The following is a 13,427-nucleotide window of genomic DNA, read 5'->3' as shown; positions in this document are numbered from 1 at the left end:
CAACAGTGCAACACCTATGTCTTGGGTCCGAATCAACACTTTTGTCATACTTTCCAGCTCTTTAGGGACACCGTTAGTGAATATCTGACAATTGAAGAAGTGCATCTGATCGAAGTTGAACTTTTTGCATAGTGCTCCTTCCTTTTTTTTCAATTCTATGTACATTGTTCCGTTCTGCAAAATAAGGTCGAAGGAATCAATGTCAAGGTCAAAACTGAATACAAGTGATTCAGCATCCTTCATCTTCTCCAAAAGTTTGCTATAAAATATTTTATAGACATGTGGAAGTATGTCCATAAAGTTCCGAACTGAAGGGTTTTGGTGAGTTTTACTACAAAATATTTCAGAGAGATGTGGAAGTAAGTTTATATGGTACTGATGTGGAGGGTTTTGTATTACAAACTCATGAAGGGAAATTTTCATTGGACCTCCTGAAAAAGATGAGGGCAGCCACCTTTCTTGTGATTGCCAAAAATGCAGATTTGAAGAGTGAGAGATGGGTTTGAAAGATAAGGAACTGGAAGAAGAGGGCTTGAGTGAATTTGGTGGTGATGGTGAAGAGGATGAACATAGTTCATAAAGATGATCAAGAAAACCATAACGCCGCATCGTGCAAAACAAGAAGTCTTCAAGTAACATCCAAAAAGCTTTCGTTCTAGAAGCTCCAAGAAGATTAGCAGATTCATATGTTCAAGGCATTGTTTGCTACTTCCTTTATATAATGATCGTTACATCAAAAACAGCAAAAGAGAAAGCTAGTTTGCGTTCACCGAAAAGAGAAAGAAAGAAAAAAGAATGCTCTTCCGTCCACCAAAGGAAAATTAAAAAAAAAAAAAAAAAAAAAAAAAGCCTCGTTCATTACCTTTACAATAAGCAAATTTCATAAGCATCGCTCTCCCAGCTCTTACAAGTTATCTCAGCTACCTTTTTCCCGTTTTGATAGAAATGAAATGTTGGCTACAAAAAGTATACAAATTGTATTTTGGAAACAAATTAAGGATAAAGATATGAACAATTAAATCAGTCGAGCTTAATTAAGAACATCAGCTCCAAACAAAATTTGAACGGTCAAATCTTTTACCGTAAGGGGAATATTAAGATTTTCCAGTATGCTTTTATACTTGTCTTTCTGCATATATGGAGAGTAAACAACTTAGATTAACTAAGTCATCAGGCATAACAAGATATCATAGTTGGTTAATTAGCAATAATATATGTTTCTAGGGTCTTCTACTCCTAGTATAAGAAGGTCTCTTTGTACTCAGATGGAACGCAAGGAAAAACAGAAGCAGGAAAACAGAAATGAAAAGACCCTCAGACCCCCTTTTGTACGAGACCTTCCTGCAACAATATAAGAAACTATTTTCAGAAATTTAGCTTGATACTTTTCCCATTAGTCTTCTTCTGCCGATACCCAACATCAATTCCCTTCATTAATTAGGGACATATTTTCATAACGCGCACTTATCAAACATGAGGTAAACTATTTTTTCCATTCCCAGGCCTCTGCGAAACGAACAAGAGTCTCTATAAATAGTTACATTCGTCATTTTCTTGAACCAAAAAAAATGTTGGCTGCAAAAGAAATGCACACATCAAAAAAGGAAATTAATTTTGAGTCTACTGCATAAAACCCCAAACTATAAGGTTGATTCAAAGTTGGGAGCCGATCTTGAAGACCCTACAAACATATAAACAGTGTGAGTAGAAGGCCCTACAAATGTAAAATTTTCGTGAGTTTGAGGATCAGTTGGTAGGATATCTTCAAAGATCTTATGCCAGCTTGAAAGCAACCCTATAATTTGTGAGGTTTCATGCAGCTGAACCAATTAAATAAGCTAAAATATGTTTCCCAAACTATGTTAATATAATGTATGGTTATCTTACCAAATTATTAATTATGATATGGTAAAAATTACAAGTTACAACACAAATTAATGAATTTTTTTTTTAAAAAAAAAGTGCGACCGCAAGCCAACAGATCTCTCCGCTTGGCGAGAGTCGGAGAGAAACGTCTATCGTACGTAATCTTATATTTGCTTTACAAATATAACTAAACATATGTTACAAATTACACTAAGTATCGAATATTACGTCCAAACAAAACAAAACAAAACAAAACCAGAAAAAAAGAATCATTTATCGTACAATTGAAATTGTACTATCTCATTACATTATTACGATCTTCTTCTTTCTGCAGAGAGAATAAACAAATCTTAAGATCAACTAATCTTGCAGCAAAACAAGAAAAATATCATAATTGTTAAAAACTAAAATGATTGGCAAAGAATTTGGACAAAATGAACAGAAGATCATTTTACAATGCCATACCAGATGATCAATGATGATTTCATACAATGCTACATGTGGGAATTCCTTAGCCCACCTATTGATGACTGAATGTATGAAGCAAAAGTCTGCAGAAGAAGAGTAAACTAAACATGAGTTGAAAAATAGTACTTGGTTGAATGATTTTTCTGTTGAAAGTAAGTTCATAAAAACTTACCATCTGTTCGAGCGTCATAGAAGCAGAAGACCGCTGACGAAGATTTATCTATATCCCAATGAATTAATGAAAACACATAAGCTAAACTCCATTACACTAACAAGTTTTCTCAAAATAGAACAGATTCAAACAAATTTAAGATCAATTTAGGATTAAAATAAGTATTATATATATATATATATATATATATATATATATATATATATATATAATTGCGCTGAAGAGATTACCTTGAACTCTATTAATCTCCAAATCATACTCATCCTTTTCATTCAAGGAAATTTCTAGGGGACTGAAAAATAGAGTTGTTCGGGCTGGATTTCTGGACCTGGTCCCTCGCACAGCTCCCCGAGGAAGTGGCTTTTTCTTGCTTGTCGGGCAAGATCTTGCTGCTTGGTGTACTGCAAAATGAGTTTATAGTTAGTTTGAAAGGTTCCTTTGCGGGGCCTTTGGTGTAGGCCTTGAGGCTCACAATCAAAACTAACAAGAATCTGAGCGTACCACTGTTATCTTTGTATAACAGATTGTCACAGATGAGTTAGGTCTGCATTAAGTTATCTTCTTACCTTGTAAACAAGGACTTTTAATTAGGGTTGGGAAAAAAATCCCGAATTACCCAAACCTGACTGAAAAAATCCCGAACCCGAAACCGAAAAATCCCAAAATAAAAAAATCCCAAAAAGTTCGGTAACCCATACCGAAATAATCCCGAGACTATGATATGGGAATTGGGAATGGGTTGCCAAATGTTCGGTAATCCTAAACAGATATATACATATATATTTATTTATTTATATATTATATATACTTGAATAAACCATAAGCGTTGGATTCGGTTGAGATTAAATCTCAACCGTTGGCTAAAAGACCTGACACTCTCTCTTATCTCTCAAATGACTTTGCGCCCTCTCTCTCACACTCAGACAGACTTTCTCTAATTCTTGGATCTCTTTGCACTCTCTCATCTCCTCATCTGCTATGTCAACAACCTCAGACTCAACACTCTCTCTAATCCCTCGAATCGTCTTTGCACTCTCTGCTCTCCTCCTCCTCCTTTTGTCACAAACTCAACACGTCAGCCGTCAAGTAATCACCACTACACCATATTCCAAATCCAAACTTCCACGGTTCCACCTCCAAATCGAAGCTTCTTTAATCTGAAAGTGCCAAACTTCATGAAATTATTGTACCTTGATTTGGATTTGGATTCTGAAATTGAGGATTAGGGTTTTAAACTTTCAATTTGGGGATTTAGAATTAAAATTAGGATTTTTGTTTTGAAAATCCCCTAATTTCAGTTATTGCATGCTTGATTTCTTTGTATTTTTCTGCTTTTGAATTTTGATCGACGACTTCTTCAATCCACGACAGTTTGATTTTTGATGGGTTGTCTACAAATTTGGGATTAGGGGACCGAAAATTTGTTATTTGGGGACTGCATTCATTCGATCTTCCGAAATTCGGGAATACCAAAATTCTGGTACGGTTTCGGGTTTTAGAATCCTACCCCGAAGAGAGTCGGTTTGGGATTTCGGTTCGGGATTTCGGTTCGGGATCCCGACTCGAACCAGCCCTACTTTTAATTCATAGTTTTGTATGTCTAAAATGAAGGGTGTTCAGGGCTCTTCCAATTGTTTCCTCGATCAAAGTTTACTTTAATGAAAACATGCTTAATAACTTAACCAGATTCGAATATAAATGGAACTCTTAAGTAGAAAACAGTTGAAAGTGACTTGAATACATGAAGGAAAGTACATTAAACAACAGATCTACTAAATGTAAGTACAAAGAAGAAAGACTCAGGCAAGATTTAACCTTGTTGGGCAAGGTTCAACTTCTTGCAGCCGCCTCTCTTTGTGTTTACAAGTGTTTGTATGTGATGATGGATGAAAAGTAAATAGATTTCACTAGAGGGAATTGATACTATAACACTAAGGGAATGTAGCAGAGCTTCTAATCTTGACAAAAGATAGCTTTCTATGAGGGAACTATAGCTAAAAAGAACTAGATCTGGACAAAATTCAGCTTTTTGGGTACGAACTGGCTTGAGAATAGAGTTTGTATGTCTTTTGATTGGTTGTGTGTCCTTGTCTCTGGTGCCTCTCTCAACTTCTATATACAATTTGGCCCGACTGTCTCAACTCTGCCTTTAGCTAATAACTTTCAGAGGGTAGTGAGTCATCACTTATGTACTCGTCATGCCCCTTGAAAAGTGCTTTTTGGTTGGTGGTGAGTTGTTCTCTGTCACCTATCACTTCAATCATAGACATGTGGCCTATGCCTTTGATGAAAATAGCTTACATTCATCTCGGGCCTATCAATTGGGCTTGGGCAAATCTTCATTTGCTTTTGCACCTCTGGGCCTCTATTATCACAAAGCTCAATGTTAAATATAAATCCAAACAAGAGTATTTGTGGTTACAGCAAAATCGGTGTAAACAACAAAAACACTGGATTGAAGGAGAGATGGAGTACCTACGAAGAGGCGCCGGTCTTCCCATGGCACGTGCATATCCCAAAACTTGTTCCACCTTCAGTCAGGATAGTCTGATAAATTGATAAATAAAATAAAAATGAGATAGGTAGAGTTAGGGTTGAATTAGATACATGGAACAAAAAAAGGCGGGGTTAGATACTTGAAGAGGAGGAGAAGCGACGACTCCTGTGTTGTAGAAAATCAAGGTTTGGTGGGGGTGAAGATGGTGAAACTGGGACTGAAGTTAGGGTTAGGGTTGTTGCGACTGTGAAGCAAGTGTCGCACCAAAACCCAAGAATTCCTCATTTTAATTTTGATTGGGGAGTGTTCTTTTCACAAGTTTATAGGGCCATTAAAAAAAATGAAAAGAAAAGAAAAGAAGGGGTGCACACACACATACGTATAGGTCTCATAATTGGTGACAAAATATATAGTCTAAAGACGTTCTTGTGGTAAATGCAATTGACTAATAAACCCTTGGTGAAGCTTGTTAGCAATTTTTAGAGGTTTAAATCCTTCATGTTTTAACTATTTTATACCAAATAGACGATTTCCGGCGCTGGTGAATAACACGATGGTAATCAGGGCAGACTGTAATGACTTTGTGAGTCTTCTCGGGCTCTTAAATGGTGGACTGTCGTAGTAAAACTACCAACTGATCCTCTTTTTCTAAGAAAAAAAATAGTTAAGAACTTTCTACCTTGAAGTTTTTAAAAGCCACTAGTACTACGGTCTAGTGGTATTCCTCTTCACTGATAAGTGAGAGGTCTTAAACCAATTTATTGCTAGCTTATTGTGAAGCTAAGCCCACCCCATTTTCAAAAATAAGATGCTCGAATGCCACTATGGTGACATCCCCTCCCAGTGTTATACAAGTTTCTCTCCCAATTTTTTTATCAAGGAACAACGTGCCAAGTCACCACCACAAAACATTGGGGCCATATTTTGGGCCGGCCAATCCATAAAATATAGATTATATTGGGCCTACATTTTTGTTCACCGTCAACCCGGCCCGATTTCAAGCAAAGGTCAGATCATGGACTATAGCATTCAAATCCAACGGTCAGGTCCATTTTTTAGTTTGTAGTACGTTTGAGGTCCAAGGACGACGACTCAACCATGGCGGGCAGATCGACGGCGGCGACACAGCGGAACCCCCTGCAGCGCCGGCGGATTTCCAACTCCTCGAACCCCAAAATTCTCAAAGACCCTAAATTACTCTTCGCTTCCGCCTTGCTCCTCTGCGATTCGTTCCTCGTAGCCCTTATCGTCGCCTATGTCCCCTGTAATCTCCCTCCCTCTCTCTCTCTCTCTCTCTCTCTCTCTCTCTCTCTCTCTCTCTGAATTCGGATTGGTGATATCGTGAGTGTTTGGTTGCAGATACGAAGATAGATTGGGACGCGTACATGTCACAAGTGAGTGGTCTTCCTAAAGTTCTTATCTTTTTTTCTATATTCTGTTTGGTTACTGAGAAAATGACAGTATCTGATGGACAGGTTAGTGGGTTTCTTGGTGGAGAGAGAGACTACGCGAACTTAAAAGGGGACACAGGGCCGCTGGTCTATCCTGCTGGTTACCTGTACTTTTATTCTGCTATTCAGTATGTTACAGGAGGCCAAGTTTATCCAGCTCAGGTGATCACTTTTTTCATATGCGAAAGCTTTTCGTTGATGTTTTTAGTTTCTAACCATAGTTTGTGTCTGATGGTTTCGATTTCTATTTCGTGTTTGCAGATTTTGTTCGGGATTTTGTACATTGTAAACTTGGGGATCATTTTGATCATCTATGGGAAGACTGATGTGGTATGACAACAATTAATCTTGTTTTTTTGTGAATTTAAAGTGCTGATTCTGCTTTAACGCTTTTGGCCGCTGATGTTGCAAAGTTGTGATTGGTTTTATTAACTGTCTGTTGTACATGCTAATTGATGACAACATAAATGTAGTCAAACTAACTGTATTACAGATCGGACATTTAGAAAAGTGTTACCGGACAACTTTTGCTTAAACTGTAATTCTCCTCCCTTAGGTATCAGCTCTGATTTCAGCTTCCAATGCCGTTTTGGTTGTTGTTAGGTTCCATGGTGGGCTTTTACCTTGCTTTGTTTATCGAAAAGGGTGCATTCTATTTTTGTGCTTCGTCTTTTTAATGACTGTTTGGCCATGATGCTCTTGTACGCTTCGTTGGCTGCACTTCTTTACCAAAGATGGCATCTTGGACTGATCATTTTCAGGTAGCATTTTACATGCTTGACGAACTTTTTTCAAGATAAACAATAATTGTTTTAACTTTGGCTTTTGTGATCTATCAAGTGGAGCTGTTTCAATAAAGATGAATGTGCTTCTCTATGCTCCACCTCTACTACTCCTCATGTTAAAGGTAATATTAATTTGTCTTTGAACATTTATTTAAGATTCGTGCGTGAGTTATTTGCTAAAATTTCTCAAGCACCAACACATCTTTTACAGGCTATGAGTATCAGTGGAGTGATATCAGCTTTAGCTGGTGCAGCGTTACTACAGGTGCTTACCTCTTCCTTTTGTTTTCAACAAAATATTGTTTGCATAGGCTTGAAAGTTGTCAGTTGATTAAGCCGTGCAGCCTTGATGTACATTCTATTATTTTTCCTTTTCCATTCTTAGAATTCAGAGTAAGCAACTTTGGTAATGCAGAAGTTGAATGTATGTGTTTTATTCCAACATTGTTAGGTGAGCTAGACTTCAAGATCCTCAATTCAAGAGCATTTTCCAGTCAGGGTGTTCATTTGTTGACAGCTATTTGCTGAATGGTTCTGCAGATACTGTTGGGGATGCCTTTCATCATGTCTCATCCATTTGCATACATCTCAAGAGCCTTTAATCTCGGTCGAGTCTTTATCCACTTCTGGTACATTCTTTGAACACATAATTTAAGATCTTTAAATGAAATTTTTCCGTTCATATTTTTGAGCTCATTTAGCAATACATGGTCTATTTTTCATTTGAAATTCCTTTCCTTGATTATTTCGTGTACTTTGTTGTTGGAAAATAACATGCGATCTTTTTCTCAGGTCTGTTAATTTCAAGTTTGTTCCTGAGCCAATATTTGTATCGAAGGCATTTGCAATCTCTTTGCTGATTGCTCACCTTGGTTTGCTCACAGCTTTTGCTCATTATAGATGGTGCATGTAAGCATAACTGTGTAATTCTTTTAATAAGTTGTATTGGGAATTGGCGTGGTTTATGTGTTAGGTGTAAGGATCGTTCTATTTTTCCCGCAAGATAATAGGAAGTTGTAAAATTGAGGTTATGAATATGTTCTCGCCAAATGAAAACATTTGTTCTGCTCTCAACATATTTCCATATGTGACTAGTCATAACAACGTCCTGATACCACTCTACTGGCAAGCAGGCACTAAGATAGGCTCTTGTCTACAATAACATGCAATTCTCTAGTATCTTGACAAGTGACTGGTATTTATAGATGGCCAAATGATTGCGTGTTTTTGCTGAATATGTTTTGGTAATTGTCTTGTGCAGGCATGAAGGCGGACTCTTCAAATTTTTGTATTCTAGACTTGATCCTTTAAAACTCAAATTTGCTCTGACAAGTTCATTCCCTTTGAAGAAGTCCTCCAATAGCCATTCATCCGCCAGAGTTCTTAGGAAAGAATGTAAGTAGAAGGCCTCTGTAATAAGGTTTTTTTCCTTTCTACGTTTCCTTATAGTTGATACTAACGCGGGCATGGTAATTTTAGATATTGTAACAACTATGTTTGTTGGGAATTTCATCGGCATTGTATGTGCTCGATCATTGCATTATCAGTTCTACTCTTGGTAAGTTTTGCTGGATGATGTTCTGTCTAAATTATAACTTGTAGCCGGACAGCTCTACTTATAAATGCATGGTAACTAATTTACAATATAGAATCCTCAAACGTGATGGTAGGAAAGCTGAGGGCCTGAATCTGAATGCAATCGATGTCAATATATCTCAAAACTATTTGGAGTCGTTCTACTAAAATTCTTGATCTATAAGCTATATATTCGTTTATTTTGTTCATAACACACAGATCTTTTTGTGTCCGACTGCAGGTATTTCCATAGCTTACCTTATCTATTGTGGAAAACGCCTTTCCCCACAGTACTGCGGTAGGTTGCTTTATCATTGAATCCTTAGGCTACATAGTCTTCACTAATTCTTGTGTGATTATTACTTTGATACCGATCATTTTGTTGATTGAACTTCGTTTACTTTGGACAGTGTAATGTTGTTTATTGGGGTGGAGTTTTGCTGGAACGTCTTTCCTTCTAGCATGTACTCGTCGGCAATGCTTCTTTTTCTCCACCTAGTAATACTGGTCGGTCTGTGGTCCGCCCCACCTGAATATCCTTATGTGGACGACAAAGCATCGACTGAAAACAAAGATAAATGATGCTGCATTTACTAGTTCTTCTTAAACAACGCTTATACAGACGATACTAAATCTGCTAATGTAGAACAAAGGCAACTTCCAGCTTTTTTTTCTTCCCTTGTACTCTACCAAGCATTAGGGTTTTGTTTCTTCTCTTGAAATTGTTGTTCCGATTGGTGCTCTTCTTGTTTTGAGGACACAGTCGGGTTTCGGAATCGAAGACAGGCAGTTTCCGATGTTTAGCTTATAATTTTTCGAGAATTTGAAAGTATTAGACGATTGACCAACTAGCTCTTGATCTAATATTACTTGTCTTTCAATTTTTGAATGAGGTTTGAATTTTGATCAAGGAAGATGGTGGAAGTTAATTCATTTTTTTTCTTTCTTTGTTCATTGACATTGGAGGAATTAATTATACAAGATTGATTAAAACTTTTGTGTGCAGGTTAACTTGGTTTGATTTCCTCCTCCATCTGGGACCTTGCTAGGCTTGGTTCTAATGGGGTAATTGGAAGTGGAGGATTAATTAGAGATTGGCACAGTAATTGGATCACTGGTTTTATTGATAAAAAAAAGAGTTGGGGAAGTTCTCTATGCTGAGCTTTGGGCTTTTTTTTTATGGGTTGAAGATTTCTAAAGCTAGAAAAAATCTTTCATCTTGATGCGGAGGTTGATTCTGCTTTGATGGTCTCTCTCAGTTATGGTTTGCCTGGCCTTAATAAGCATCCCCTCTATAGTCTTGTCTCAAAGTGTAGAAGTTTAATCATAGATAACTGGAGTTGTAATTTGCAGCATGTTCATAGATAGCGTAATTTTACAGCTGACAGATTAGTCAAATTGGGCATAAATAACGAAATAAAGATTCAAGAACTTGCGGAGCAAACAAGTTCAAACTTTTTCCGATGATTGCTCTAAAACCAAAAACAGAGCAATTTAATTTTGTGATAATAAAAATATGAATTTCGGTGGCGCTCTGCTTCCCAACTTCCAAGTCATTCACTTTCCAAAAATGCCCACTATCACCTTTGGCCAGAAGAAGAAATTTTGGGTTCAAAAGGAGTGGCATATCAGTAACTTCATTGGAAACGAATCACCGGAACTATAAACCAGAGGCCACACCGCACCCAAAGCACCCAACGCATCGCCATTGCAGCTGCTGTACGGACGGAAGCAGGAGCAAGAAGGACACTTCCCAAAGTTGTAGAGAATGGTAATTGCAAATCATCGTTCTTTATTTCGTTATTTTTCTCGAAACAAATCGTTCAATTTCACCCAATTTCGTCGCTAGGGTTCCTAGTTTTCCAACTCCGATTCGATTCAATTCAAAATTTTGAATTTTATAGCTACAAATTTCGATGCCTAGATTTTTTTTACTGTTGATTTCCACCGCAAAAGCTTGTGTCTTTCTCCCTGGTTGTTGCACTTCGCCCCAATGTGCGTGGCTTTGGGGTTCGTTGGGGCAACTCTATCGAGCGCTTTGGTTGTGCAAGTGTATGATTTTACTGTGAATTTGTTTTTCTTTGCAGGACGGGCATGATTCGGAGGATCCGAAGCAGAGCACTGCTGACATGTCTGCTTTTGTGAGTGCCTAATTGTTCTCATAGCTTTCTGAGTTTCGATTTTTGTTCGGAAAATGTAGGACTTTTAAGATTATTAAATCATTTGTACAAGAATTTTATGTTGGTAATCTCGCCTTCTGTGGTGTTCTTATCATATTTTTTCGGGGTTTGTTTGTTCACAGGTGCAAAATCTTCTTCAACAAATGGTGAGTTTTTCGAGTTGTAACTTCAAGTTGAGTTGATGCTGTTTGAATCAACTGAATATTACTGATAAAATTTCTGTCTGCAGCAATCTAGGTTCCAAACAATGTCCGACTCCATTGTCACGAAGAATATCCTTTTCTCAGTTTCTTTAGTTTCGAAAGCGCTTATTGATCCATGCTAGGTTAATGCATTGGAAAGTTTGGTTCTTTAAATGTATATGACTGGTTAATTAAAGCCTTAAAATTCAGTTTTCCGTAAAACTATCTATATCAATGTTTACTGGTTTTGGCTGCGAGTAGGGATTGTCGGATCTTAATGGGGTTTGAAACCTTACAATCTGTGTTATATAATTGTAGTGGCTTAAATGAATTCTCTGTTATGTTTCCTTAACTGTGATCACTTGACGAGATGGGCTCTCGCATAAATGAGTTGGAGAGCAGCATCAATGACCTAAAAACAGAGATGGGAATGGAGGGCTCTCCGTCTCCAATGCAGCAGTCCAAGCCAGCGGCAGATGAAGTGAAGCAAGATGAAGGTTCTGCATAAATTTAGTTACATTCTTGCAGATAAACATAGTGCTTGTCTTACATTTGATAAGGTTTTCGAATGTGTGCTATCTTTTCTTTGTCTGCAATTGTGTACACTCGGTGTGCTCTTGTAGCTAATGTTGTTTGTGATCTATCTTTTGAAAGTCATTAATATGAGATGATGTCTTATCGTGCGTTGTTTCTTATCAGAATTTAACAGTTCATTGGTGTTTATCTTGATTTTGAATGTTTCGTTGCTGGGAAAACTTTGATACTTCGTCCTTGGACCATGATTTTGGAACTCCTTTCCCTAGGTGAGATTCTGGTTTCCCTAGGTGAGATTCTGGTTAATCGAGGCATGGGAAGACGAGAAAAAATACACACAAAGTTATTAGGATAGCTTTCTTTTTTATATTTCAGCGATATTCTAGTCTAATCCAAACTAAGAGTAGGGGGATTCGAACTCAGATTGATTTTTAAGATAAAGCATAATAAAAACATTACAATTCACAACATGTTCTATTTAATCCAAGTGATAAACACTGAAAAACATGCTACACCGTTGATCAACTCCGGCAACGAGCAATAGCACTGCATCCACGGTTGTATGGGTTGCTCTGAGCACCCGGCTTGCAGTTGTAGTAGGAAGCACCTCTCTGAGAGCAAGGCACAGTGTTTCTCTGCAGAGCTCCATAGCTTATGTATTGTGAGGTGGCCAAGATGCGCCTGCTGATCTCCGAGTCCATGCCAAACACATCATCATGATCATCCATGCACTCCACTACTGAACCCTCGCAGCGGGGTCTCACTGGAACCCAGCTCGCCCCATGACCGCCGCTTGCATCAACGGAGATGATCAAAGCAGCAACGAAGGCCAAGGAAAAGATAATGGCAGAGGAATTGGCCATAGGTTTTGGTATGCTGTGTGTATTTTGGCTGCCAACTTGTATTTAAAGTTGTTAAGAGTTACTTAAAATAATAAGAACAAGAGAAGAAGATAACCTAACAAGGTGATGACTTAATTGACTTGCACTAATTCAACCTTGTTCTTATTGCAACAAGGGAAGCTGAAATTGGAATAATTCGTGATCTGTTCAAAACCTACCAAGATAACAAAATTTACCACTAGTAAAAAATATGCTGGTAAGATTTACAGGTTGTTCCCGCTCATAATTGCTTTTGCTGAAAGCACTTTTATTAGAAAGACGTTGAGACTTTAATTAAAAAAACCAAGTGTTTCTTGAAAAAGCAATTGGAAATGCTCCCTGTCTCTAGGAAGGGCTTGTTGACCCAAAAGTACGTTCAAGGTTTTCTATCAAACGCTATTAGAAGTCTTTTTAGAGCTCGTTTGGATGTGCTTTTAAAATGACTGAAAGCGTTTTTGGTGAAAATATTTTTAGAATCAATCTTTAGTAAATGTACAACTAAATCTTGAAAAAGCAGTTAAAGTGCTTCTTGGAAGAAACACATAACTGATGCTTCTTGCAAAAAACACTTAAAGTGCTTTTGGAACTCAAAAACATTTTTCTAGAAGTGCTTTCAGTCATTTTAAAAGCACATCCAAACGAGCCACGTCAAAACCGAAGCACGCTAGGCTGTATATTCAAATCATAAGTCAGTATGCAACTAATCATTGAAATTGATACTGTTTTTGAACCTGTGCCAGCGGGCACTACAACAACTTCGAGCAACTTAAGCTGACTTTGATTAAACTTCTTCCTACGTTAGAAGATTCAGACTAATCTTTTTGAAAGCAACAGCT

The 13,427-nt window shown here is 37.6% G+C and overlaps 3 protein-coding genes and 1 pseudogene across 4 annotated transcripts; 2 read left to right on the top strand and 2 right to left on the bottom strand.

Moving 5' to 3' along the window:
- Positions 1-1,030: 1,030 nt before the first annotated feature.
- LOC126590504 (uncharacterized) lies at positions 1,031-5,288 on the bottom strand (annotated as a pseudogene).
- A 762-nt stretch (positions 5,289-6,050) lies between these two features.
- LOC126589764 (dol-P-Man:Man(5)GlcNAc(2)-PP-Dol alpha-1,3-mannosyltransferase-like) lies at positions 6,051-9,724 on the top strand. The gene is made up of 13 exons (XM_050255156.1): positions 6,051-6,267; positions 6,363-6,397; positions 6,479-6,616; positions 6,716-6,784; positions 7,058-7,215; positions 7,295-7,361; positions 7,451-7,504; positions 7,780-7,868; positions 8,032-8,148; positions 8,501-8,634; positions 8,719-8,797; positions 9,056-9,112; positions 9,225-9,724. The coding sequence occupies exons 1-13, from the start codon at positions 6,102-6,104 to the stop codon at positions 9,394-9,396; spliced, it is 1,335 nt and encodes a 444-aa protein (XP_050111113.1). The 5' UTR covers positions 6,051-6,101; the 3' UTR covers positions 9,397-9,724.
- A 700-nt stretch (positions 9,725-10,424) lies between these two features.
- LOC126589767 (heat shock factor-binding protein-like) lies at positions 10,425-11,859 on the top strand. Of its 2 annotated transcripts, none has more exons than XM_050255160.1 (5): positions 10,425-10,585; positions 10,902-10,955; positions 11,117-11,140; positions 11,224-11,271; positions 11,544-11,859. In XM_050255160.1, exons 1-5 carry the CDS (start codon positions 10,583-10,585, stop codon positions 11,682-11,684), a joined length of 270 nt encoding a protein of 89 aa, XP_050111117.1. In that variant the 5' UTR covers positions 10,425-10,582; the 3' UTR covers positions 11,685-11,859. The 2 variants fall into 2 exon arrangements, with proteins under 2 accessions (XP_050111117.1, XP_050111116.1); XM_050255159.1 differs by having other exon boundaries at positions 10,426-10,585; positions 11,224-11,266; positions 11,539-11,859.
- A 260-nt stretch (positions 11,860-12,119) lies between these two features.
- On the bottom strand, positions 12,120-13,070 carry LOC126589766 (rapid alkalinization factor-like). Its single transcript, XM_050255158.1, has one exon. The coding sequence runs from the start codon at positions 12,571-12,573 to the stop codon at positions 12,232-12,234; it is 342 nt and encodes a 113-aa protein (XP_050111115.1). The 5' UTR covers positions 12,574-13,070; the 3' UTR covers positions 12,120-12,231.
- Positions 13,071-13,427: the final 357 nt, after the last annotated feature.

Source organism: Malus sylvestris, chromosome 11 (genome assembly GCF_916048215.2).
Source record: "Malus sylvestris chromosome 11, drMalSylv7.2, whole genome shotgun sequence".
Lineage (NCBI taxonomy): Eukaryota > Viridiplantae > Streptophyta > Magnoliopsida > Rosales > Rosaceae > Malus > Malus sylvestris.
Note: the sequence above shows the minus strand (reverse complement) of the source record. Positions and strands in the feature narration are given on the sequence as shown.